Raw genomic sequence first — 26285 nt, 5'->3', positions numbered from 1 at the left:
CTAAGGCGTTTTAAACCTTCTTACCCTAATCGCAGGGTACACGTGAACAGCGCAGAATATTTTTAACCGAAGAATTTAAATAAATTTAGGGGTTAGAGCCCCAATTTATGGCAAATTTTACATTATTTTCTAATTTACATGCGTTCTGCTTGCTTTCAAACTTGCTGAACCCTACGTCATGGTAACAGCCCTGAAAATTTTATTTGTTAGGGGGATGGAAATGGCCAAATACACTTAAAAACATCTTAAAAACCTTCCAAACTGAATTTAAATTTAAAATGAACCCTGAATCAAACATTTCAGGGCTGTAGTATTGACCCTGAACACAATCATAAGGGATGCAAATCCATTTCAACTTCATTTAAAATTGTTGGGATTCTTTTTAAAATAATTGTAACATTTAAAACCCTATCTCAGGGTTTACAACCTGACAATAGAACCATCCAAATAGATCACGGGTTGATTTTAAGGGGTCTTAAACGCCAATTGAATTTTATTTCGCGAATAGTGTCCAATGTTTTAAATTGCTTTCGGAGTGTATTTTCGTGATGCAACTCTGATTTTGTGTTGGGAATAATTTTGTTTCATCTGCTGAGCGCGTGAATTGAGCGATAAAGAGTGTTTGGCTGACGAATTGGGTCTTGGCAATGAGCGAAAAGGCCCAAGGCCGCTCGTTTCGTTCTTTCCATTGAGCCGCGGCGCGGCCGGCCACTCGCGCGCTCGCGCGCGCGCGTACGCGAAAGCCTTCTTTTCGCAACAAATCTGCTCTTCGGACCCTCGCGCGTTAATTAGATTATATCGGCGGCGATTCCGGGTCCGTTTTCAAGCCTCTCATCTCGAATTCGGTCGCGATTTGGAGCGGCTTTCCGAGGGTCCCGGTGCGGCGCGCGTCCGGACAATTTCAGGTCGCAGGTCGGGAGAAAGGAGCCGCGAAACCCGTTTCGTCTCCTTCCACAACATCCGACCGACCTGCCGCCGACCGACCGACCGGCCGACAGCAACCTGCCGCAAAACATTCACCAAATTCATTATTCAAACGGGTCGAGCGCAAACGCGAATTTTGTGGAAAAGAAATCAGCTGCCCTGTCGCGTTTCCGGAGCGAAGCGTTCGTTTCTCTCTCTCTCTTTCATGGATGCTCAGGGAATCCAGGGAGCGTTGCTTTTATATCATTTTTTAAGGGGAGAGAGGACAAAGGAAGGGAAGGAGATTACACGCTCGCGGCGGCGGCCGAGGATTGGAAAGGTGCGATTGCGGGTCAGGTGGAATGGCCCGCGGCGCGACGCGACCTTGCGTGCCTGCCGAGCACAGCCGCTCGCTGCGCTCGCCGCGCAGCTCCAAAGGGTTGAAAGCTGACCCTGGGGCCCTGACCAAAGGCATTTTAGCCGGGGATGAAGCAACAAACACAGCCAAATTTTTAAAACAAAATTTAAAATTATTCTCAAGCAGGGAAATTGAAAAAAAAATTGTTCCACTGGTTAAATAAATAAATTGGCGATAATACGCGGCGAAAATTGATTATGGGAGTTGGCGCGGCGGCAAAAATTGGGCAGGTGATTAGCGCCGCGCGGCTTTGCTGAATGGTGATGGTGCAAAAGCGAAAACAGAAAACAGAAGCGCTGCCGGTGGGAGTGAAAAGTCACGAGCGGCGAATTACGGACGCGAGGCGCGTGTCCCGGCGGCCCCCGAAACACACACACACACACACACACACACACACACACACATGCATAATTCATTCATGGCTCGTCTAGCCGCGCCTAAACGCTTTATTCAGATTCCACGCCGCGCACCAGGCACCGCTTTTTATTTATATAATTTAATTTAATTTAATTTAATGGACTCGGGAGCGCGAGATAGAGAGCGAGAAGAAACAATCGCGCGGAGGCCGTGAATGACTTGATTATATTGCTTTTCCGCTGAATCGTAAAGCGCGCGCAGACATTGAAGCACCTGCTCGCTGCAATTACACACTCGATTAAGTCGCATTAATTTGCCTTTTCCATTTCGCTGCGTCGCCGAGTGTAGAACAACAAGCACTTGACCAATGCAATCACTAAATAAAACCGGACTTTGCGATGCAACGACTCGAGAAAATGCGCAAGCCAATCACGCGGCACTCAAGCCGCTTCTGCTTTTTTATCCCGAATTTTTTATTTATTATTTTCGCATTCGTTCAAAAGACTTGCAGCAATCTTAAATAGGAGTAGAAATACACAATGGTGTTTGTTCATTTAAATTTTAAAAATGGGCGTGTCAGATGCCGAAATGCGCTAGATTGAAGGAAATTTAACCATTTTAATTCTCACTTTGGGCAATAATAGCCGAACATTCAATGATTTATCGAATTTAGAGTGAGTTGCATCATGGCAGAGCACGGAAATTCTTAAATTCTCGGCCTGGGAAGAGGTTCTCTACCCGAAACAAATAAAAGGGGGCGTGGCTGGTGTCACTGCCCGCGGAAAATCGAAAATTTGACGCCTTGACTGACTTCTCCATTTAAATTACTCAGTTTTGAATGCTCAGCTTCCGATTTGAAGACTCTTTAAACGTTTTAATAATTCCGCGATGGACTAAAGACTAAACGCTGTACTTGCGAGGGAGAAAAGTGCAAGAGTTGCGGGTTTAAACCTGATTTTGAGGTGCAAGCGTCTCGATTTGGTGTTTCTGCGGCGGATTATTTATCGGGTTGGTGCGCGCTGTGATTTTGTGTTGAGTTGTGAGAATGGAGATTTCCTCCCACTCGACCGCACTCGCTGGGTTGATTTTTTGTCCGTTTCGCCAGCGAGCGAGCGAGCGCACCACCACACCGCATGCACGGCTCTCGTCAGCGGCTCTGGCAGTGGCAGCAGCAGCAGCAGCAGCAGCAGCAGCAGCAATATTTGATTATATTGTTCATTGATGCGAGAAATAAGCGTTGCCACCGTTGCTCAGGCGACACAGGTGAGAAAAGGCGTAATCACCGACCGCAGAAACCGCACCGAGCCGCGCAGACGGAAATCGGATCGCTGCTTTTTTCACCAGAATCTCGGCGTCGATCTCGAGAAAATTGCAGCCGCGCGGCTCAAAACCGAATTCCAAACACGATGCGATGCTGCTGGGGAGCAGGCCTCCAGACAAAGCTCATTAATCGCCGCTTCTTAATTACTCCTCTGATTAATTCGCGCGCCTCGCAGAGAGAAAGTTGCCTTTGTCCACATTTCGGCCTTTCCAATCTCAGTCGGCGCACCGGCCGCGCGGCCAAATGACCAAAACCTCGTCAAATAAATAAATCCAGGCGGATAGCAAACTCGTTTAATCTCGTGGCAAACGAAAATGCCGCAAAAAAGACAAATTTCGTTCCTGAAAATTGGTGCTGGATTCAAGATTCGATGCCGCAGTAAGAGCTGAAAGAAAGAGCTAGAAAATAAAGCAAGCTTATTGCCACTGCACGCATCGTGCTCTCGCCGCTGTCAACCGCAATACATTTCAAAAACGCTCCGTGACAAAAAAGAAACATTGCAAAATCGCTCTATACCTACGATTATTCCGACAGATCGCAGCTGCAAATTCTTTTTCACGTCAACTCTTTCGGTTTCCTGGATGATAATTTGCTGACGTGCATTGTTAATTTAAATCTGCATAATTATTTATCAGATCTTGTGGCAAAAACAAAGATATCTATTTGAAAGCAACGAATTGCGGTTGAAACGAAAAACTAAATTTTTTAAAATTAAATTACACCTTCAAAACAAAGAGAGTAATACACACAGGCTATTTAATTTATAAATTTGAGAAAAGCTGAATGGAAAATCAAATCTGGATGGCACGTTCTCGTTCAGTGTCATTTAATTTTCTCTAATAGCCAGCCATCCAGATTTAATTTTTCTCACAGAGTAGAATCATCAGTTGTTCTTAAATTTTAATTATACCACCATAAATTGATAGGTACAAATAATGTTTATTTGTTTTAAATTAATTACACTCATTTCAAGTTTTTTGGGGGTTTAAAACCGGTGCAATTGTTCAATAGAGTGGAACTTTCGCCCATTTTGCTGCTACTGATGCTCATTAGCCGTTTTTTAATTCCAATTTTCAGATAAAGAGTTCAAGAGTTGATATTATAGATTTATAGTCGCAGAAAAGCATTGGAAGTTGATTAAATTCGATTGAAACCACGCAAATCGTGGAAAGCAGCAAGAGAATTCTTATGTTCGAAAAATCCTCGACGCTGATTGGCTGACGCAACACGCACGTCAGCAGTTCCCACGCAATTTACACACAACCGTGGGAGATGTTGTCATGCGCGTACGTCAGCCAATCAGCGTCGAGAATTCTTCAAGCAAAGACAATTTTTTGCTTCTGTCTCTGATTTTCACGTATTCATTCGCAATTAAATCAACTTTTAATTATTGTTAGCGCGTAAATCGGAGAGATAGCTGCAAGAATTCTTAGCTCCAAGAATGCTCGACGCTGATACGCTGGACGCAACGCGCATGTCAACAGCTCCCGCAGTTGCCTAGCAACACGAAATACGAATTGAAAATTGCGCGGGAATTACTGATTTGCGCGTGTTGCGTCAGCCAATCAGCGTCGAGGATTTTCCGAGTGAAGAATTCTTGCTGTTTCTCCGATTCGCGTGTTTAATACTATTTTAAAGTGTTCCTGCGATCGTAAATCCATTGATCAACTCTTAAACTGCAAATACGGATCAAACGATTGGTTTTCCGCTCATTAGGTGGCATTTAACATGGGGTTCTTATTGGATTGTCTCTATTAAGATCTCCATAACTGCTTAGCGCAGCATCTTTGGCCTCTTTTTTTCACAAATCTGGCCTTTAAAATCGGTTCTCTAACCGGTTCAACAGCTGTAAAGGAACACCCTAACTCATTTCCCATTCCCAGAAATGAAGATTCCCGCCCTTGGAGCCCAAATGATATTGGCGCCAAAATTTGAATTTGTAACGACGGTGTTTTGTTTGTGTGTTTTCAGATGTTCGGGTCGAAGGCGGAGCTGCAACTGCACTCGCAACTGCACATGCGCGAGGCGAAGCCGTACAAGTGCTCGCAGTGCACGAAGGCGTTCGCGAACAGCTCGTACCTGTCGCAGCACACGCGGATCCACCTGGGCATCAAGCCGTACCGCTGCGAGATCTGCCAGCGCAAGTTCACGCAGTTGTCGCACCTGCAGCAGCACATCCGCACGCACACGGGCGACAAGCCGTACAAGTGCCGGCACGTCGGCTGCAACAAGGCCTTCTCGCAGCTGAGCAATTTGCAGTCGCACTCGCGCTGCCACCAGACGGACAAGCCGTACAAGTGCAACTCGTGCTACAAGTGCTTCACGGACGAGCCGTCGCTGCTCGAGCACATCCCCAAGCACAAGGAGTCCAAGCACCTCAAGACGCACATCTGCCAGTACTGCGGCAAGTCGTACACGCAGGAGACCTACCTCAGCAAGCACATGCAGAAGCACGCCGAGCGGCAGGACAAGCGGCCGCCCATCGCCAACAGCCTCCAGCCGCAGGGCCAGCCGCAAGGCCAGCAGCAGCAGCAGCAGCAACAGCAGCAGCAGCAGCAGCAGCGCCACTCGCCCGCCTCGGACCACGCCCCCCAGCCGACCGACTACTGGGCCAAGGAGGCCGGCCTGCACGAGACGACGGCCGGCACGCCCACCTGCAACGACCTCCAGTCGCAGCAGGGGGGCTACGAGCCGGCCAAGACGACCTCTGCGTTCACGCCGATCCAGGCGTCGTCGATGCTGCCGCTGACGTCGGCCGCGGTCGCGTCCAACCACCTGATGGCGCCGCCGTCGGCCTCGAGGGGCTACCACCTGGCCTACGACTCGCCCCTGTCGTTCCCCAAGGCGAACCAGCTGGGCGCGGCGCCGCCCACCCCCGCCTCGGTCGCCTCCTTCCCCAACCAACTGATCTCGCTGTCGCAAATCCGCAACTACCAGCCCGCCGGCGCCGACCACCTGCACGGCCTCAAGGACAAGTAGCTGCCTCCGGCCCCCAGCCCCCTCAAGCCCCCCGCCCCGCCCCCTCCAACCCCCCCGATTGCGTGGTGACTGAATATAGTGTGTGTCTTCGGACGCGGTGCCGAAGCGAAAATCTCTTTTAACTCGTGCGTAGACAGGCTGCCGAGCGAGCGAGCGTCGGTTCGATTCGATCCGATCCGATTCGACCTCCGGCCAGCAAGACACTTATTACACAGTGTGTATAGTTCTCCATTTTTTCCCGTGTTGTCCGCAGATTTAATTATTACGCGTATTTTTAGTTTCTATCTCGATCGATGTATCATTTTTTGTGCTGCTGCTGTTGTACACACAGAACACACACACACACGCAGACACGTGTAGAGGCAAGAGACACACGTTTTTATCGCTTGAGCGCGGTTCAGTTGTGACAAAGACTGCATTTCACTGCACGACATTCATTACGGCCCCCCCTCCCCACTCTCCTGGCTCCCCCTGACCTCACCCCTCCCCTCACCCCCTGAGGACCATTCACACTCGATTTTGTACTTACTCGTTTCGTTTCGACGGCAACTTTCGACTCTTTCGGTGTGTTTCGAGAAAATACAGGGAATTCTGAATGTGTCTCGCTCTTTCGCTCTCTGTCGACAAAAGAATGAATTTACTAAAAGTGTTTTCCGCTCAACGGCCATTTTCCGGTTATCCATGTGTCGATATATTGTGAGAAAATACATTTAAATTCGATGTGCTTTTCGGCCGATTTCGACTTGGAAAAAAGAATGTGCTCTCTCTCTCTCTTTCTCTCTCTCACTCACACACTCTCTTCTCGCTGCCCGATCCTCCTTTCTTTGTTTCCTCACTCGCTCTAAGTGTCTAATACGCAATATAGACGGAAAAAGGGAGGAATTAAGAAGCCGGCACGCTCACACTCATTACACTTTCAACGCCGGCCCGCGCCTTCCTCCCGCAAGTGACGGCCGATTCACCCCCTCCCGCCACGCCCCCTTTTTGCATTTCCCGCCCGCCCGCCCGCCCGCCACTGGAATAAATAAATAATGCGCGGTATGTTTTATTTACCGCGCGCGTCATTTTCTTTGCGATTATTGGCCGCGAATCGTCCGTCACTGCGCTGTGTTTTTTTTTTCATTTTTTTTCTCCCTTTTTCGGCCGCCGTCCTCATTCGCGAGCTCAAATTTGGATCGATTTCAATAAAGACAGGAAAACAAAGCAACCCACAAACAAACATACAAACAAACACTCACACGTACGGCTAAGATTGTAAGTTTTAATACATGATTTTTGATTTGAAACACACACACACACACACACACACAAACTGTTAGAATTATTACGAATTTGTGAACAATTATTATTGCGATATTGTAACAAGAAATGTTAATGTTATTATGCGATAAACAATAAAAAAACACATTTTGAAATAACGCACGATTTGACTTTGATTGGATTTTGCCCAAATTGTGTCTTTGGAGCGTGTGTGCGAGTGCGAGTGCGCGGTGAAAGGCAAAAAACCAGAATGGCCAGGAGAATGTGCTTTTAATGGCTGTTTGCTGATTTCGCGACCGCTTCTGTGACGTAACCGGTCTTCTGGGAACCAGACTCCGCTACTTTTGGACAGTCATCTTCCCACCTGAACCTTCCTGCACCTGTGAGCTCTCCGCCGCGCGCTATACACAGGTAGGCCTCTTCTCCACAAAACAAACACGCCTCTACCATTTTTCTCTTCTTCAACTTCGTACGGTAGCAACTTCGGTAAAATAAAACAGGATTTCAGGAGATTAAATTTTAGAAATGCAAATTAATTAATTTAAAAGGAACAACAACAATTAAAATTAAAGATCAGGTGAAAAAAGGTGAGTTGTCTCTGGAGAGGAGCCAGGTTTCTTCCTCGCGGACTGCAGATGCATCAGGGACAAAAAGTGGCACACTCTGTACCTTCTATTGCCTTCTGGTGGCCTAATATCAAGCGCTCGAATTTTCCTTTATTCTTTAGCACAAACATGAACACCAACCATATCGCAAGTTAACTTAAAATTGAGCACTTTATGCCAGGTTAGCAGGCGATGGCAGGAGGTATCAGGTGGATAACTGTGCGTACCCTCTATAGTCGCCTGCGTGCTTAATACAAATGCCCAAATTTTACACACTCTGCTCTGGCAATTGATGCAGCTCCGGTTTATTGTGTAAATCAGGCATTTAATGCCAGGTTTGCAGGCGATAGGAGGAGGTATCAAGTGGACGATTCTGCGCGCCCTCTATGGTCGCCTGCGTACTTAATACAAATGCCCGAATTTTACACTCTTTGCAGTTCGCTATGGTGCAGCGACTATTTAGTGTAGAAATTAGGCACTTAATGCCAGGTTTGCAGGCGACACTAGGAGGTATCAAATGGAGAATTCTGCGCACCTTCTCTTATCGCATGCCCACCTGTTATCAAATGCTCAATTTTTTTCGTTCGCTGCCACTCATCCTTCTATTTGGTGCGAATAAATGATCACTTGGTGCCAGGTCAGCTGGCGATAGTAGGAGGTATCAAATAATGAAGATCTCTGCGCACCTGGTTGCCTACCTTTTAAAAGGTATTTTTATTATTGGCGATTAACTGAACCGATTTCGGTTTCCAGCATGTCAAAAGAAATCTTTGAACGCCAAAAATTCAGAGTTTCTGAAATTGCATTGAAAAAGCGTAAGAAAATGCTAATGAACGGTGGCGCCATTGGTTGGTGTCTCCGAGAACTAAGGAATTTCCCAACCAACACCCTCAAAGCTCCGTTGGATAAATTAAATAAAAGCCTCTGCATGTAATTTATTATTCATTTATTAACTCTCCATCCGAGACACACTCAAATTCATACAAACCAAAAAATAGAGATGAGGAGGCGCATTTTGGGCCGACCTGTGTGGCGGCCTTTAATTCCTCTCGTGATTTCGGCGACTCATGCGACCGACTCGTTTGCATACGCAGCAAACGAATTTTCAGCCAGCGTCGCGCGTGTCATTCTGCTGCTCCTCTAATTTCGTCCAAAAAGGAAAAGAAGGAAATTGATTTTCGGGGCGAGTGTCGCAGGCAGTGCTTTGTTTCGGCCGCGGACGCGGCGTGACGAATGCGCCGCCGGCGGCGGCAGCTCATTACCGCGCAGCGACGCGCACCTGCAACAGGAACGAATCCGCGGCTCAGGGTGGGAAAAAACGGGTCCCACGCCGTTGCCGTGAAAACACAACTCATTCATGAAGCTCTCATCTCCAGAAATCGCTTTTTCCTCCGAGATGGGAAAAGTCCGAAGCCGTTTCCCCGGCCGCCGCGACTCAATTTAAAGTTAAAACCGGCCACGCGAGACCGAACCGAGCCGAGGAAGGAGCAAATTTCAAAATTAGTCAAAGAGACATTTACGGCATTGACTCAATTCATTAATTGACGCGGCTAAACGAGCAAATTGATTAATTGGCGTTAATTGCAATTCATTCTTCTCGCGGCACCGGCTTTTAAAGACGCCAATCTCCCTTCTCCGTCCGCTCTTTATCCGCAGACTATTCGAGGCTGCTGCAGATGGCGCCACCTCCCAGCAACTCGCACTCGTCCCTAGCGCAATTTAATAAATTTTTATTGTTTTCCAATCCACGGATTCGCTTAGAGATGTTGATTCCAAGACCAAATCTTTAATTTTATTTGTTAACTAAAGAGAATTCAAAACTTTATCCTGTCGCGCTATAAAAATAAAAAATTTAATAAATCTAATGTCTTTAAACAAATTCGCAACAGAGTTAAATGAATTTATGCAAAAAAATATGGATTGTATTTTATTTCCAACCATTTGTCGGATTTGATAAAGATAAATTTGACCTAACACTAGTTTTGTACAGCAAGTGGGGTTTGATTTCACGTGGCTTTGGCGCCGAAACAGTTTGAACTTTTTCCCGCCCGTGGTGCTCCTCCCGAAAGCCGCAAGAGCAGCACCAACGGCGGCAAAACGAAATTCATCGCTACAGCAGCATTGCGAACGGTTGTCCTCGAATGCAAAATAAACTCTCATAATTTATGCTCAAAAATTATATCAGAATACAGATTATTAATTTTTTTCGAAACAGCTAACAAAATGGATTTGTTTGCTTTTCTTCCTGAAAAGATTATCACAATAAGAGCGTGACAGGATTGGCAGAATCATTGAGAGGAAAATATCAACATTCGTTCAGAAATATTTAAAAAAATAATAAATTGCAGCCAAATTTGAAACATTTCTTTGCTAAACGGCGGAAAAGCACCACTTAATTCTAACCTAATTATCAGCTGACAAAAATAGCTTTATTTAACGTGCCAGAAATAAATAAATTTATTTTGCATCGTCTCAACTCGGGTTACTCGATACATCAGCGAAATACGCTTCAATTTAAAACAAACCGTTTGTTGGATGTTTCAGTCGGACTCTTCCTCGGCAGTCTGCAGCCAATCAATGAACTTTCTCATATTCGCCTAAATAAAAATGAACAATTTAATTCCTGAATTGGAGGAAATACGGAAAAGGCAAAACCTGCTGGCGGAGCTGCTGTCCGGCAGATTCCTCGAACCATTCGACAATCGTGTCCTCCTCCAGCACGTCCATCTGGTACAGCAGCGTCAGCATTTTCGCAGCCTCGGCCGGACCTTCAGCCGTCACTTCCTAAACGAAAACAAAAAATTGACATGAGAGCAACAACATCACTGACAATGAGCAGGAATCAGCACGGTTTTCTGCGGCATTAGAATCTTGAATTTTATTTAATAGGAATTTAATTTAAAGGAAACCGGCAAGTAGGACAAAACCAACCTCATCATTTGTCTTGAAATCTTCAAAAGCATAAAAACGAGTTTTTTATTACATAAAAAATTAATAATTTCTTTGATATAGCAAACAAAGCTATTAAACTCTGGAAATTTGATATTCTTGAAAGGTGTGGCAAGCGAAAAGGTGAATTTTGGCACTAACCTCGAGGGCGAGGAGGCAGTTGAGGTGGTCGGCGGACGCCTTGCCGATGTACTTGCGCAGGATGGGCCGGAAGTAGGTGAGCACGTCCTTGGGAGGCTTCTTGAGGGCGGCGGGCAGGCCGAGCACCACCTTGCTCACCCAGAGGCTCACCTCGTTGGCCGGTATGTCGTTGGCGAAGCGTGACGAGTTGATCTCCACCACCAGGTCGTCCGTGTTCACCTTTTCCCTAAAGCCGCGCTCCAGACTGTCCTGCACCTCGTTGAAAAAGTCTGCACAAATAAAATCTTGGCTTTCGATTTTTTTAATTGAAGAAGCGCTCACTCTCGTACTCGTCGACCTCAACCGCCGCATCGCCTTCGTCCTCGCTGCTGTCGGTGTCGCTGTCCACACTGTCCAATCGCTCCACCACTTCGACTAAAATGCAGATGAATCAAATAAAATTAACAGAAGACTATTATTTCGTACCTGAAATGCTTTTGTCGTTATTTTTAGAGAGCTCGGTTCGCTCCGGAGCCAAAAAGTGGCTCTTCTTGAAGCCTTTCTGCGAAAAAAAAATAAATTCAGGGTCAGCGGAAAGGAGGCGAGGTGGATTTTGAACCTTTACGACGCAGTGGTCCCAGAGAACGGCGCCGCAGAGGTCGACGTCGTCTTGGATGACGCACTTTTTGCCGATGACACACAATCGCAATCGGCAGTTGTCGCCAATCACACTTCCTTCGCCGATCACGCAGTCTTCCACGTCGCTGCGTCTGCAAAAATAAAATACAAATATAGCTTCAATGAAAAATTGGTCGTTTTTCTCCTTACCCGATGCTGACGTCGGACTGTTTGCAGACATTGGACACGACGTCGAGACGGTAGCCCCTGTCCACCTGCGAAAGAGACGCGTCCGGCGTTAAGGGAAACGTCCACCGTCTGATCACGTCCACGCTGAAAATTTGTACGTCAAAAATTTGCATTTAAAAAATTGGGATTTGCAGTCACCTGGTGGCCAGGTAGGAGGGCAGCGAGTGCGCCCTGGAGGCGTACTCGTCCTGCAGGATGTGCGCGTACATGGTGTGGCCGAGAATGTCCTCGTTGAGCAGCAGGCCGCGCACAAAGTCGTCGCGCGTCTGGAAGTCAAAGTTGTCCGAGAAGATCGGCGGCACAGCCAGAGAGCAAACGGCCAGACAAGGGTCGCTCAGGTCGTACCTGACGGCCAAAACGTTAATTAGTTGCTATTCAGAGCCGATAAAACATTCAAAATGGTGGAAATTGGTTTGGTCCTTTAAGAATTTTGAAAATGGCGGCTCTGGATATTTTAAAAATGTCTTAACTACTAAAGGAGAATAAATATCCTTAGGCAAAGACTGATTTTTAAGATTTTTTAATTGAAAACAGTGAAAATGGCGGTTCTGAAGATAAAAAGGATACCCTGAATATTTATAACCTCAGGAAAAATTTAAATAAAAAAGGCAGACCCTAGATAGATACTTAAAGATTTCTGGAATATTCAGGCAGCTATTAAATCATAATGGCGGAACTTAAGGTCCTTTAAGAATTTTCAAAATGGCGGCTTAAGAGATTAAAAATGTCTTGGCTTCTAAAGGAAAAGAATCATCAGTAAACCAAGACTGAAATTCTTAAGCTAAAGACCTCAGGTTCAAAAATTCATATTAAAAAATGGCGGAGCTTGACAAATCCTTTAAGATTTTTGAAATTTAAAATTTAAATTTAATAGCGGACTGATTGGGCTCCTTCAAAGTGTCCTGAAATCCCATTAGTTAATTACTGGAGCCCATTCTCACCTGAGCTCGAGGCCTGGACCTTGAAGAATGAGGTCGAGCGGCAGATCGAGGTTCCTGGCGTCAGGGTCGAGCCTTTGGTGGGCGAGGACGCGTCCGGTGGCGGCCGTGCCGAGGAGGAGCTGTTTCGGCTCGGTGCGGGCGGCGTGCTGCGGCTCGGCCTGCGCGAACGCCAGGGTGACGACGGCGTTCTTGTCCCTGGCGCAGGTGGCGCGATGGCGGAGCAGCAGCGGCCGCAGGTCGGCCGTGCACACCGTGTCGGCGGTCAGCAGGAAGAAGTCGCCCTGGATGGCGTTGCGCGCGTCCAGCTCGCGCATTAGGTCACCGAAGGTGAGGCTGCCCTGGCAGGCGACCACCTGCACGGCCATGACGCCCGGCTCGCCCCACCCTGAGGCTTTGACGTGCTCCTGCAGCTGCTCGCTGCCCTGCGCCGCGTACACCAGGGTCTGCTCCACGCCGGCCGCGCTCAGGCTCGCCAGGGTGTAGTCCAGCAGACGCACGTTCGCCAGCCGCAATAGACCCTGAGTGATTGCGTCATGATTTTCGGCTTGCATTTTAAAATAAAAAAACACACCTTGGGGCCGGAGAAGGGAAAGTCGGGGCTCAGCAGGTCGTCCACCACGACCGCCTGCAGCACCTCCTTCTCCTTCAGGATCTCCTTGTCCTTCGGAGGCATTTTTCTGGAGGAACGCACGCTCGCTCACACGTTGACTCGCATCCCGAGCTTGGCCAACAGCTGTTTCCTCTTTCCTCTCCTCTGCACGCCGCAATAACAAACAACAAAGCTTGCGCTTGCACCGCTTGCATTAGGCTACGGCCACGGCCAGCTGGTGCAGCGGCAGGCGCAGGCGGGAGATGGCGGCCATTTTGAGAACTCGTGAATTGAGCGCGAAAATTCAGTAAATGCACGAATTTTCCGCTTTTGAGTCGAAATTATGCCGAATTTGAAATAATATTTGAAGTTAATTCACGTTATACGTGTTTCAAAGGCCAGACCCGCTAAATTCTTGAGTTTGGGCCGAGAATTCTTTTGCCGCGCTCATTCCGAATTTCAATCATGGCGGACGCTCCAGTCGGCTGCTCTCTATTTACTATTTTTATTTACCGGTTGCGTTTTCCAAACCGGTTTCTTAAGGCAGACTGATTACCGGTTTTATTTAACACGAGAAGATTGATTTGACCTTCAGTGCGGCTGCAGGCCGAAGAAGGAACCGGTTAACCGGCGGAGCGCCGTTCTCGTCCCTCATCCCTCGGCTCGTCAGTCGCAGTAGTTGTTATTTGTCGTAGCAGCGCGAGTGCGGAAACGCACAATCCTCGCCGTGTTAGAGCTAGCGTAGGCGTGCTTTTGCGGCCCCGAATGGAGTGAGCCGGCCCCCGGGGCCCAGCAGCGATCCCTAGAGTCCCCGCGGTGAGTTTTGCGGGCTGCGGAAGCGCCGGATTCGACCCGAATCCGCGCCAGAGGGGGGCGTGGCGCTCCGGTCGGTCGGTCGGTGGGTCGCTGGCCCCTTTGTTTATCGGCATGGGAAAAGTGGGCCAGCCAGCGGAAAGCAAAGGGTCAGGGCGTGGTTCGGCTCCCTGGCCGTCGTCACGCACCCTTCAATCGGGGTGAGCGATCGGCTGGCCCCCCGGCGCGCCCCTCCGACGCGGATTAATGGCCCGGCTGACATTTGCCTGCCCGCCGCTTTCATCCACCATCCACCCCCCGAGAGAATCAAATGGCAGATGATTCTAAAGGTCAGTCTGTCCGCAGGAGCATGCGGAGGTGGTAGCCGCCCCCGAGATGCCGCCGCCGCACCACGAGGCCTTCGAGCTGTCCAGCCATCCGCCCCACTTGGGTCAGTACATATTTTTCGAATTCCAAATTTTCACCCCTTGAGAAATCGATGCGACGACAGCGGCCGGAAAGCAGCACTTTTAAATAAATCGCGGCGGCACGCGATCATCGGAAAAACGGAAAAGCCGGCAGAAGGCTCATCACACGCGACGCCACGGACGGAAAATGCCGATCGATGCCACCCAATTCATTTTGCTCTCCGAGTATTTATTTTGGTTCGTCGTGTTGCACAGCTGCGAATGTTATTCATTCAGACACATCTGTTTGCATTATTTTCGACGCGAGACGCGACGCGCGCCCGACTAATAAATTTTCTAGTCATTACGCCCCAAATGTCGAGCCGCCAGAAATAGTTGCAATTGGAACAGACAGGTTTTTTCCTTTCACAAATATTGGGATTCCCTGCGACGAGGAAAACCCGGCCGGCCGAGCACTGTTATTTTTTGTTATAAGAAAACACACGGATAAAACTTATTTCCGTTGGAGCGTATTGCGCTGACAAGAAGAGAGGCTGATTAAATAGGTCTGCTTGCGGAACAATTTCACTTTCGTGCCAAAAGTGCCGAGGTTGGCAATCCTAGGCCGGCGCCGCGGTCGATAGGAAGAAAAAGAAGCCGCAACCAAGACTAATCCACTTAGCGCCGACTCTTTTCCCTCCAAATCGACACAATCGGACAAAAAGGCCCAAAATGAACTGCAGCTGAGCTCAAAATTCAAACAAAAAAACAACCAGAATAAATTGATTCATTAAATGTGAATTTAAAAAGTGGAGAAAATTCGGATGAATACAAAAATCCAGTCTAGACAAAAACACAGAATTAAATTAGGATAAATATCGATGATTCGATTCATCGGACGCGTTTGTTTGTCATTTGGTTTTGGTGGAAGAATGGCGAGCGTGCCGCTGAAGCTGAGGGGCCTGCGGGGCAACTGGGGCCCGTGGGGCTACGGGCCGGGCCACCCGGTGCTGATGAGCGCCCGCACCGCCTCCGTCCGCTTCTCCAACCTGCCGCAGCCCTTCGGTAAATTGCAACTAATTACATTTTTGACAAATTCAATAACATTTTCACGCGACAATTCGAAGAAAACACTCGATTGTCAGTGGCAGTTAGTTGATTCTTGGAAACGAAATAATTGAGTCACACAGATTGTCGGTTATCGCGCAGCCAATTGCGCGATAAGCCTTTTTTCAAACTGCACTCGCCGCTCACTATTTGCACGCGCAGATACAGTTTCGCGACAGGTTGGAGAGTCAGCCGATCGGGATGCGTTCCTTGCCTCTCGTCAAAGGTATGAGCGCCTTCTTCGACGCCAATTAGCCGACTTTTCCTAAAAAGGGAAAATTAGCGAACAGATTCTTCCTCTGGTTCTCGGCAAGAGGAGAAAGTCATTGTGCGCCACTCTTATCTACGCAAAAGTAAACACGCGAGTGCTAATTTAACTATTTGTCCAATGTCCAACGCAGCGGCATACGCAACTCCATTTTACATTTCAAACGCTGGAAAATTATTTGTCAACTGTTAAATAGGCCTTTGGAGTTTGGAGCACAAACAGTTGATTCGAAATAATGTTTTGAAATAAATAAATGACGTCACTAATATTTGGAAAGATAATTTTAAAATTTAAATTGTTTACGAAACAACGGGTTGCCTGGAGTTATTTTGTCTATTTTATCGCCTTCTGACGCTATTCTATTTTTGCTTTTATCACTCCTCTTCGCTCTTTGTTCCGCGCGGGCAGCTTTTGGAGGGCGACGAAACGGGCAGAGAAGAGCCAGAGGGGGTCGGGGGTTGCTGGCGTTTCCTTGGCGACGGCGCTCGCTCGGCTCGGGGGTGCGACACGGGGTGGCGAGGGGTGAGGCAGCGGCAGTGCCGACATGGCGGCATGACCGGCAGGCCGCGCCGCTTCTGGGCATGGGCCGAGGCCCCCGGGGCCGCTGCACCCCGTCTAGGTACGTCCCCTCCCACGCCGACCCCCTCAAAAACGATCATTTGCCTTTGGGAATTGTAAAGAAAGGTCGGCTGCACTTTATTCTCGAACCTTCCTCTGGAATTCGGTTCGAATTTTTATTTCATTTCGAGTTTAATATTTTTACTCGCTATTTTATGGCCAATTTAGAGGGTCGAACCTTTTTTATTTACTACTCTAGGCTCCACTTTAGATGGTTTTCGAATAATTTGAATGAAAATAAACCGTAAATGGAATTTTTAGCCTTATTTTCAGCTCAAAAAGAATTGTTCGATTCCGGTTGAATCGAGCTTCGGTGTTGATTACAAAATCGACGCATTTCCAAACCCGAGAATGACGTAAAAAATAGTTACTTGGCCTGTTCCCACACTCCTAGCATTTTCCACTCTCGATGAATGTTTGATTTGACGAAAATAACGATTGTTTCGGTCAGGCAACAACTGTTGATTGGAGCTGGGCCGCGCGGCACCGGCAACAGTCGATCCGCCGCGATTACTAATTCATTTGGCACGCGGTAATTACTTTTCCAAGGCCCGCGTTCGCCGCGTTTGCTTTCCGATCGATTTGCAGTGATACATTAATTTGTTTGAAATAATAATTTTGGTTGCGCAGATGAGGACGAGCAGACGTCGGTGGCGTCGCAGGGCGGAGGCGTGGGCGGAGCGCGGGCGGCGCGGCGCGTGTGGCTGAACCGGACCAACTGGCCGCCGCCGGTGGAGCAGCAGGACGCGGTGGACGGGACGGCTGGACCGGTGGCGCCGCAGGAGCAGCGCTTCTGCTCCAACTACGTGTCGACGGCCAAGTACAGCGTCGTCTCCTTCCTGCCCTGCTTTCTCTACGAGCAGTTCCAGCGCTACTCCAACTGCTTCTTCCTCCTCATCGGCCTCCTGCAGCAAATCCCGGACGTCTCGCCCACCGGACGCTACACCACCATCGTGCCCCTCTTCTTCATCCTCTTCATCTCCGCCATCAAAGAAATCATTGAAGACTTTGTTAGTCTCAATTAATTCCTTGGAAACCGTACTGCGCATGTTTTTGACACACTGGCCTCTTCTGCGCATGCGTAGAAATATATTGAAAGCTGCAAACACGAGGAAAAGTGCCATTTTTTTTAATAAAGGAGCCTTTTAATTTTTTTATTGACCAAATGCGCATGATTACAGTTTTAGCTCACATGTTTGCGCATTGCCATGCACGTAACACGCATGCGCAGTAGCTCCTTTAGTATAATAGGCATGCGCAAAACCTCTGATTTCACTCTCTAGGTTATTTGGATTCGATTGCTACCTACTGCGCAAAGTACAGGCTCTCCAGGGCTTACTGCGCATGCGCAATAAAAAATTCTCTTACACTACTTCTACGTGCGCAGAAACCAACTGCGCATTGTACCGTGAAAACCCGCGAAAATTTAAACTGTGTGCTTGCAGAAACGACACAAGGCTGACAACGAGACAAACAAGCGCAAAGTGGAGGTGTTCAGGTCGCCAGGGTCGTGGCAATGGGTGCGTTGGCGGGACGTGGAGGTGGGCGACGTGGTCAAAACAAAAAACGAATCCTTCTTCCCCGCCGACATGGTGCTCCTGTCCTCCAGGTCGGCTTTCACGAACTCCTTCCCACCTCGAGAACTCAATCCTTTTCTCTGCAGCGAGCCTCAGGGCATGTGTTACATCGAGACGGCCAACCTGGACGGCGAGACGAACCTCAAGATCCGGCAGGGTCTGGCGGTGACCTCGTGTCTGCTGGAGACGACGCAGCTGGACCGCTTCGTGGCCAGCCTCGACTGCGAGCCGCCGCACTTCAACCTCTACGACTTCAGCGGCCGGCTCAACCTGCGCGACAGACCCGCCCTGGCCCTGGGCCCTGAGCAACTGCTGCTGCGCGGCGCCAAGCTCAAGAACACCAACTGGGTGTTCGGCTTGGTCGTCTACACGGGCGTCGACACCAAGCTCATGCAGAACTCCAACAAGGCGCCGCTCAAGCGCTCCACCCTCGACAAGGTCACCAACTCTCAGGTTCGTCACGCCCTGAATCGAAGGTTTTTCAATATAAACCCTGATTTTCACGCAGGTTCTCATTTTATTCGGCCTTCTCGTCGGCCTCTGCTTTGTCAGCGCTGTTTTCAACGCCATCTGGAACAGTGTCAACGCGGAGAAACACATCTACCTCGCCATTGGTGGTTAGTTGAACCTGAAAACCCTGTAACCATTAACAAGTCTTCTTTGGACTCTATAATCCAATTGAAAATAATTAAATTAGCTTCGTATCTTTTCAGAGTTATTTTGTTCGTCCCGCGGAAATTTGGCCGATTTAGCTCCATGTGGTAGACCTCTCTGAGATAAAATTTGTGAAATCGACCTTCAGGGTTACCCTGATTGAAGGTTGAAAGTGGTAAAAAACAGATTTGCATTCTGAGAAATCGATTTTCATCGTTTTCCGACAGTGATCAAATTTCCCAGGTCAATCAACCTTCGACCTGAATTCACGTATGAAGGAAAAAATTCCAAAAAACGCTCCATGTTAACGTTATTTTGAGAAAATTCTAGTTCCTGCATCCACCTTTCAGGGTGATCCTGAGTGGAAGTTCGACCCTGAGTAATTTTAAATTTTAATATGGCCTCTTGGTAGATCTCTCCAATTGCTAACTTCACTTTGATCAGCCAACTCGCGTGGGCGATGCGGAGATTTGAAATTGGGCGTGGCGAACGATCGGCCATATTTCCGCGACACGAAGTTAATATTCGAAATGGAAGCTAATAGACCCTTTGGTGTCGTTGCAGACGTGGTGTCCACGAATTTCGTGTACAACCTGCTCACCTTCATCATCCTCTACAACAACCTGATCCCCATTTCGCTGCAAGTGTCTCTGGAGGTCGTGCGCTACTTTCAGGCAACGTTCATCAACGAGGACCAGGAAATGTTTCACGCCGAGTCTGGCACGCCGGCCGCGGCCCGCACCTCCAACCTGAACGAGGAGCTCGGCCAGGTCAAGTTCATCTTCACCGACAAGACCGGCACCTTGACGTGCAACGTAAATTTCGATTTTAAAACCTTGAAAATTGATTAACGTTTGTTTTGCGCAGGTCATGCGCTTCAAAAAGTGCACCGTGGCCGGTCAGGTGTTTGAAGCCGGTGACCAGCTCGACCTGACGCACCCTGACGCGGCTCAGGTGTGCCAGTTCCTCACGCTGCTCGCCGTCTGCCACACCGTCATCCCTGAGCGGGACAAGGACACCATTCTCTACCACGCCGCGTCGCCAGGTGAGTTTTAACAAATTAAAATTCAAGGTGGTCGATGTATTATAGAGTAAAAAAAAATAATTAATTTAATAATTATGTTAGACGAACGGGCGTTGGTAGAGGGCGCGCGCGAGTTTGGCTTTGTGTTCGAAACTCGCGAGCCGGAAAGCGTGACGGTGCGCGTGCTGGGCGAGCAGCAGCGCTACGAGATCCTGCACGTGCTCGAGTTCACGAGCAACCGCAAGCGCATGTCGGTGGTGGTGCGGACGCCGTCAGGGCGGCTGCAGCTGCTGTGCAAGGGCGCCGACTCGGTCATCTTCGAGCGGCTGCGCGACCGCTCCGACTGCGAAATCACCCTGCGCCACCTCGAGGAGTTCGCCACCGAGGGCCTCCGCACCCTCTGCTGCGCCGTCGCAGACATCAGCCACGCCCACTACGAGGTCAGTGAAGTCGTTGTTTCCTTCATTTACTGGCCGGAAAATTTTTATTCGGACCCTTAACGATTTAAATTAATTTTGTTTTTAATGTCAGGAATGGAAGCACACGTATCACAAAGCAGCAACCGCGCTGCACGACCGCGAACTGCGGCTCGAAGAGGCTGCCGACCTGATCGAAATCAACATGCGACTGCTCGGCGCCACGGCCATCGAGGACAAGCTCCAGGACGGCGTAAGTCGCTCGGATAAATCCTTTTTCTCTTTCTCTCGCAACTTTGCGTCATTTTGTGGTGGTAGGTGCCGGAGGCGATCGCCCAGTTCCTCAAGGCGGACATCCACGTGTGGATTTTGACGGGAGACAAGCAGGAAACGGCCATCAACATTGGCTACTCGTGCCGTTTGCTCACGCCGGGCATGAACATCCTCATCCTCGACCAGGGCAGCCTCGATGTAAGTTCAACATTTGCCATTGCGTGGCTTTGTTCCGAATTAAACAGATTTCAAAATTTTTAGAGCTTCGAAAGTGGCCAAGGCTTTAAAAAGGTGTATGAAATTCAGTTAAAGTAGATAAAATTCAATCTTATCTTGTTAAATAATAAGTCAAGTCTGGAAGTATATATTTTTAATATTTTTAATTTTAAAAATTCAATTTTCCACGACTTTTAAAGAACTTGTTACGCTTGTTGTAAAATAATATATTCCGAAATTGTCCGTTGTCAGAACACGCGGGACAAGATCAACGAGTACACGCAGCGAATCATGCGTGAGGGGAGCGGAGGCGAGACGTCGCGCGACTCTGAATTTGCGCTGGTGGTGGACGGCAAGACGCTGACGTACGCGCTGTCCTACGACCTGTGTCGCGAGTTCCTGGCGCTGTGCACCAGCTGCCGGTCGGTCGTGTGCTGCCGCGTGTCGCCGCTGCAGAAGGCCGAGGTCGTCGGCATGGTCACCACGCACACGGCCCACATCACGCTCGCCATCGGAGACGGCGCCAACGACGTCGCCATGATCCAGAAGGCCAACGTCGGCATCGGCATCTCGGGGCAGGAGGGTCTCCAGGCCGCCTGCGCCTCCGACTACTCCATCGCCCAGGTCAGTCGCTCGCTTTGTTATTCGCAAATTCAGCGCGAATCGTGCGCTTCTCCACCATGTTTTAAAACACGATTCCTAGACGGATTGAACCAATTTGCCGCCAATTTTTTTAAAAATAATTTTTGATTGGAATTTGCAGTTCCGGTTCCTGGCGCGTCTGCTGTTTGTGCACGGCGCGTGGAACTACGCGCGCATGAGCAAGCTGATCCTGTACAGCTTCTACAAGAACATCTGCCTGTACGTGATCGAGTTGTGGTACGCCATCTACTCGGGCTGGTCGGGCCAGATCCTGTTTGAGCGCTGGACCATCGGCTTCTACAACGTGCTCTTCACGGCGGCGCCACCGCTCGCCATGGGCCTCTTCGACCGCGCCTGCAGCGCCGACGCGATGACGAAGTAAGTTTAGTGTTCTTTGCTGTTTGATTTAAATTTATCGAATACGAATGGGAATTATTCTGACTTAACATTAATATAAACAGCAAGAATTTTTTTTTTAACTAAACGGTCTCAGTAGAATATAAGCCCCAAATTACTTACCAATGAGCGAAAAACCGATTGTTTGATCTGTACTGGCAGCTAAAGGGTTGATCAATGGATTTACGATCGCAGGAACACTTTAAAAAATTATTTAATTGTCAAGGAATCGCATGCGAATTACTAAATCTCCCGCGTGATTTGTTTGCTGCTGCTAGACAACCGCAGAATTATTGAAACGCGCGTACGCGTCAGCCAATCAGCATCGAGGGTTCTTCTAGCAAATAACTTTTTATGTGATTTTATATTAAAATAATAATAATTGGTAGGTACCCGCTGCTGTACAAGAGCTCGCAGCTGGGCAGCGCATTCAACCGCAACGTGTTCTGGCTGTGGATCTTCAACTCGCTGTTCCACTCGGTGCTGCTCTTCTGGCTTCCGCTGCTCGCCTTCGAAAGCGACGTCGTCTGGAGCAACGGCCGCGACGGCGGTTACCTAGTCCTCGGAAACACCGTCTACTCGGTCCGAATCGAATCTTTTGAGTGAAAAGCATGTCTGATTTATAATTAATTCGCAGTACGTGGTGATGACGGTGTGTCTGAAAGCGGCTCTAGTCACGCACTACTGGACCTGGGTCACGCACCTCGCCATTTGGGGCTCCATCGTCGCCTGGTTCATCTTCGTCGTCATTTACAGGTGCTTTTAAAAACGACAATTTTTTTTTCTTCGCAAAATACTATAAACAAAGCTTCATTTGTGACTCCGAACTAACTTCAATATTCAATTTCCAATGTTTTTAATTAAACTAAAATGCAAATGTGTAGCAACTTCTGGCCTTTGGTGCCCGTTGGCGCCGTGATGGCCGGCCAGGACCGGATGGTCTTCTCGTCGCCCGTCTTCTGGCTCGGCCTGGTGCTGATCCCGTTCACGGCGCTGCTACCCGACACCTCGGTCAAAATGTGCTCGTTTTTCAATTTGAAATTCCGGCCCGATTGGCTAATGTTTTGGCTCGGCAGAGGCGTGCTGTGGACCAACAAGAGTCTGGAGGAGAGCGTGCGCGAAACGGAGGTGCGCAACCGCGACCCGAGCCGCATCATGCAGAAGGAGCGCAGCAGGTACGGCCTCACTCCCCCTCTGCATCCATCCTCCTGCCGCAAAACTAAACTGAAAGAGAACGCATGAGCGCCGGCGCGACATAAAAATGCATCTCCACCTGCTCGTTCCTGAGAAACGGCGTTTCCGTCCCGTTTTTTTTTATCTTGTCTCGCGCCCAGGGTTGCCACCCCTCGCGGGACACCCGCCATTTTCGGTTCAACTTCACTCGTCTTGTCACAAACCACCGTTTAACCGCAAATGGCACTTCGAGGGGAAGGGAGGGGAAGTGGCAACCCTGGCGCCTCTCACTCCAATGTACCTTGGAACGCACTGTGCGCTGCTCTCTGTCTCTTCGTGGCCAATCGCACAGAGACTCTGCTCCGTGCAACCCCCTGTTGCGTAGTTGACACCCCCCGATCCAGGACCACGCCCACCCACCCACCCCCTCCCCTGACTCGATTTCTTTCCGAGGTGCACTCCCACGTCGACTCGCATTCGCTGCAAAGGTGAACCGTCCTGAAAACGGATCTCAAACGCGATTGGACGCCCCCGCTGAATGGGAGGTCGTTTTTAAACAACTGAGAAAGGGAAACGACCTCTGCCAAGGTTTTTTTGTCGTGTTTGAAAGTGCTGAAAGTCCCGCTTTTTTCCGTTTTTCGCCCCGATTTCAGGTTGTTTACCCTTACATTTTTTCCCGTGGGTCTCAGCTTATTATTCTCCGTGAAAATTGATCTCGGAGGCGATTGGACGCACTGATTAAGTTGAAATGACCTTTTCAAGTGTGTTTAATACCCTGAAATCGCTTAATTGTTAAAAATACCTCTGCTACATGCTACGAGTGGAATCAAACCTGAAATCCCGCTTTTCTGCTTCATGCCCTAACAACCGAAAGTCAGATATATTTTTACCCTGAGACTGCAGCTTTAATTTTGTCCATAGAAATAAGGTAACTACATACTCTGTGAAATTTTATCTCCAAGGCAATTGGACGCTCTGTCTGTGTTTCAGGTCGTTTTAACTGACCTTTTCAGGGTTTCTAACCTGAAATCGTTTAATTGTGTTTTAAAATGCAAACTCTAAATGCTTTATATGTACGAGACGACCTCCTTTCTTGGGGCGAACTTAAAAAAACTCGCTTTTCCGCTTCATGCCCCGATATTAAATTCCGAAGGTCGGAGCAATTTTCGCTGCAATTTGTTTAATTCAGGGTAAAAGCCGTGTTTTCGGTCGTGAGAGCTGGAAACGCCTGTCGAGATCGCGATTTCGGGGGGCGAATGCGAGTGGGCGGGGGGAAGGGACGCCGGCGGCCCTCGAGGGTGGCCCGGGGTCCCTTGGCGGCGACAATCTGGCATGGTGTTTTCTCTCTTTGGTTAATTCTCGTGTTTTGTGCCTTTCTGTTTAGTCCCGTGCATGCTCAGGAGCGTCTGGCCAAGTGTAAGTATGCGTATTTCTCGTCGCCGCTTCTGCTTGCCATGCCATCTGCCTTCCTTTCTCTCTACTTCTCTTTCTCTCACTTGATGGTGTTGGTTTGTTGGTTCGTTGGTTGTTGCTTGTTGTTGTTTTCTGGTGCTGGGTGCGTGCGAGTGTGTACAGTTAAGGGCGTTCAAAGGGTTCAAAGGGCTGAGAGCGTGCATTCGTTGCAGACTGACGGAAACGGCGCGCCTGCTCAAGAACGTCAAGAACGTGTTCCGCCGTGGGCCGCACAGTTCCAACCTCGAGGTGGAACTTTCGCGTAAGTTGATCAGCCACCCTGACGCCCGAAAACGCACCTGAAAAAGCAGCGTTTTCGGGCGACACACACTGCCACCGAAAATCGGCGAATCGAATCGAATTTTCAGGAGAAATGAATGTCAAAGTGTGAGCTTGTGTGTCGACTAATATTAGTAGCTGTACAACTAACCCTTTCACCAGCATTATAGACACGCAAAACACTCGTCCATCTTTCTTTCGTGTATATACCCTTTCGGTGTACAAAGGCAAAATTATATTCTATATCGCTTCTCTCAGAGCAACGATTATTAAAATAATTGGCTTGCCGATCTTAGATATGCGAGGGCCTTTTGGTGGTAGTAGCGCAGATAGTTTTGTACACTGCTGTACATATTCGGCATTCCAGGACCAATTTCCACCTTTCCAAGTGTAAAGACGGTCTTTGACGAAGTTTCTGTGCCCACCAATCGATTCCCGAGGGTCGAATTAGTTAGAATTGATACTTATTCCGTTAAAAAAGTCAATCGCGACGTGCGAACTTTTTTCCCGCCAAAACAATATGAAATGCGAGAACTGCGCATGAGTGCGTCATATGGTTTTGGCGGGATTCGCACGTCGCGCAGCGTTGTTTTAACGGAAAAAACATCCAATCTAACTAATTAGACCCTCAGGAATCGATTGGTGAGCTCAGGAACTTCGTTAAAGCACTGGAATTTCAGTTTTGGCAATATCTAAATCGATTCCTGAGGGTGGAATCAGCGAAACTGTTCCCTGATTGGCTCTTAAGAGTGAGACATCAGCGCCAAAACCCGACAGCCTGCGCAAGCTACAAAATGCCTTGTTGCTTGCGCCGGCCGTCACTGAGCCAATCAGAGAGCCGCGGCCCTTTTTGATTGGTGCGCAGACTGAAAATTGCCAAAAATGAAATTTTGGATAAAAAAGGGAAAGTGGAAATTTGTCGCGGAGTGCGAAGCGTCTGAATTTTTAAATAACATGCTATTTCTGATTTTTTGCAGACGGTTATGCGTTTTCGCAAGAGGAGCACGGCGCGGTGCCCCAGTCTGAGGTGATTCGCGCGTACAACACAAACCTGCCTAAGCCCGAGGGCATGTGACCTTTGACCCTGTGATCTCATTACTCTAGATCTTATCCAGTTAATTATTGTTAAACACACACTCTCACACACAAACAAAGAAACAAACACACACAAGTTTAGCTTTGATGGAGAATAAAAATTAAAAAAATAAAAATAAATAAATAATGGCGGCGGCGGCGCGCGCGGCACTTTGCTCGATTCCTACTCTCTCTCGAATTTTTAGTCCTTTCGAATCTCAGCCGCAAAAGTGCCGTCGGCCGACCGGCCGACCGACCAGGTGGGTCGGCAATTCACACACTAATCTATTATTATAATCATATACCAAAGCAAAGAACACACAAAAGGAGACGCGAAACAAACAAACAAAAATATTCTCTTATGCATATAACAGCTGAAAAACAAACTCGTCTTTTTGCTGTGTCAAGACTTGAAAGCATCAAAAGTACTCTATATTTAAAAGTCGTCGCAGATGTGCAGGATGGAAATGCTGTTATAATTTACTCGTAAATAAAAACGCAAACAAATGTGACGCAACGAATGCCGTTTTATTCCATCTCCTCCTGTGGGAAATTCCCAACAACAATGCTGCGGCGCAAGATCACCTTGAAGATTTATTTTTTCACTC

At 48.5% G+C, this 26285-nt stretch overlaps 3 protein-coding genes across 16 annotated transcripts in view; 2 read left to right on the top strand and 1 right to left on the bottom strand.

Annotated features, from left to right (window-relative positions):
- LOC135944253 (zinc finger protein rotund-like) overlaps nucleotides 1-26285 on the top strand; it is a 105920-nt gene that overhangs the window by 57049 nt on the left and 22586 nt on the right. For 5 of the 6 annotated variants that reach the window (XM_065491091.1, XM_065491105.1, XM_065491078.1 and 2 more), the window contains one exon: nucleotides 4971-7400. In XM_065491091.1, coding sequence (XP_065347163.1) covers nucleotides 4971-5978 — 1008 coding nt within the window. In that variant the 3' untranslated portion in view covers nucleotides 5979-7400. Of the gene's footprint in view, nucleotides 1-4970; nucleotides 7401-26285 lie in introns of those variants that run through there. The other variant, XR_010575297.1, reaches the window with a different exon arrangement.
- On the bottom strand, nucleotides 8773-13528 carry eIF2Bepsilon (eukaryotic translation initiation factor 2B subunit epsilon). 2 transcript variants are annotated; one of them, XM_065491135.1, is made up of 11 exons: nucleotides 13292-13528; nucleotides 12721-13238; nucleotides 11918-12124; nucleotides 11741-11863; nucleotides 11532-11682; nucleotides 11399-11474; nucleotides 11255-11347; nucleotides 10934-11202; nucleotides 10499-10627; nucleotides 10369-10440; nucleotides 8773-9122 (listed from the first exon to the last, which is right to left on the bottom strand). In XM_065491135.1, the coding sequence occupies exons 1-10, from the start codon at nucleotides 13391-13393 to the stop codon at nucleotides 10384-10386; spliced, it is 1725 nt and encodes a 574-aa protein (XP_065347207.1). In that variant the 5' UTR covers nucleotides 13394-13528; the 3' UTR covers nucleotides 8773-9122; nucleotides 10369-10383. The 2 variants fall into 2 exon arrangements, with proteins under 2 accessions (XP_065347207.1, XP_065347198.1); XM_065491126.1 differs by lacking the exon at nucleotides 8773-9122 and having other exon boundaries at nucleotides 10272-10440; nucleotides 13292-13527.
- ATP8A (ATPase phospholipid transporting 8A1) lies at nucleotides 13966-25749 on the top strand. Of its 8 annotated transcripts, XM_065491020.1 has the most exons (19): nucleotides 13966-14125; nucleotides 14468-14552; nucleotides 17132-17511; nucleotides 17947-18110; nucleotides 18165-18531; nucleotides 18587-18695; nucleotides 19297-19547; nucleotides 19600-19777; nucleotides 19859-20196; nucleotides 20288-20425; nucleotides 20491-20643; nucleotides 20914-21285; nucleotides 21425-21681; nucleotides 22089-22281; nucleotides 22337-22455; nucleotides 22584-22718; nucleotides 22776-22874; nucleotides 24498-24586; nucleotides 25581-25749. In XM_065491020.1, the coding sequence occupies exons 2-19, from the start codon at nucleotides 14498-14500 to the stop codon at nucleotides 25676-25678; spliced, it is 3495 nt and encodes a 1164-aa protein (XP_065347092.1). In that variant the 5' UTR covers nucleotides 13966-14125; nucleotides 14468-14497; the 3' UTR covers nucleotides 25679-25749. The 8 variants fall into 8 exon arrangements, with proteins under 8 accessions (XP_065347092.1, XP_065347067.1, XP_065347057.1 ...); XM_065490995.1 differs by lacking the exons at nucleotides 13966-14125; nucleotides 14468-14552 and adding an exon at nucleotides 15426-15573 and having other exon boundaries at nucleotides 18587-18692; XM_065490985.1 differs by lacking the exons at nucleotides 13966-14125; nucleotides 14468-14552 and adding an exon at nucleotides 15426-15573.

Source organism: Cloeon dipterum, chromosome 1 (genome assembly GCF_949628265.1).
Source record: "Cloeon dipterum chromosome 1, ieCloDipt1.1, whole genome shotgun sequence".
Taxonomy (NCBI): Eukaryota; Metazoa; Arthropoda; class Insecta; order Ephemeroptera; family Baetidae; genus Cloeon; species Cloeon dipterum.
Note: the sequence above shows the minus strand (reverse complement) of the source record. Positions and strands in the feature narration are given on the sequence as shown.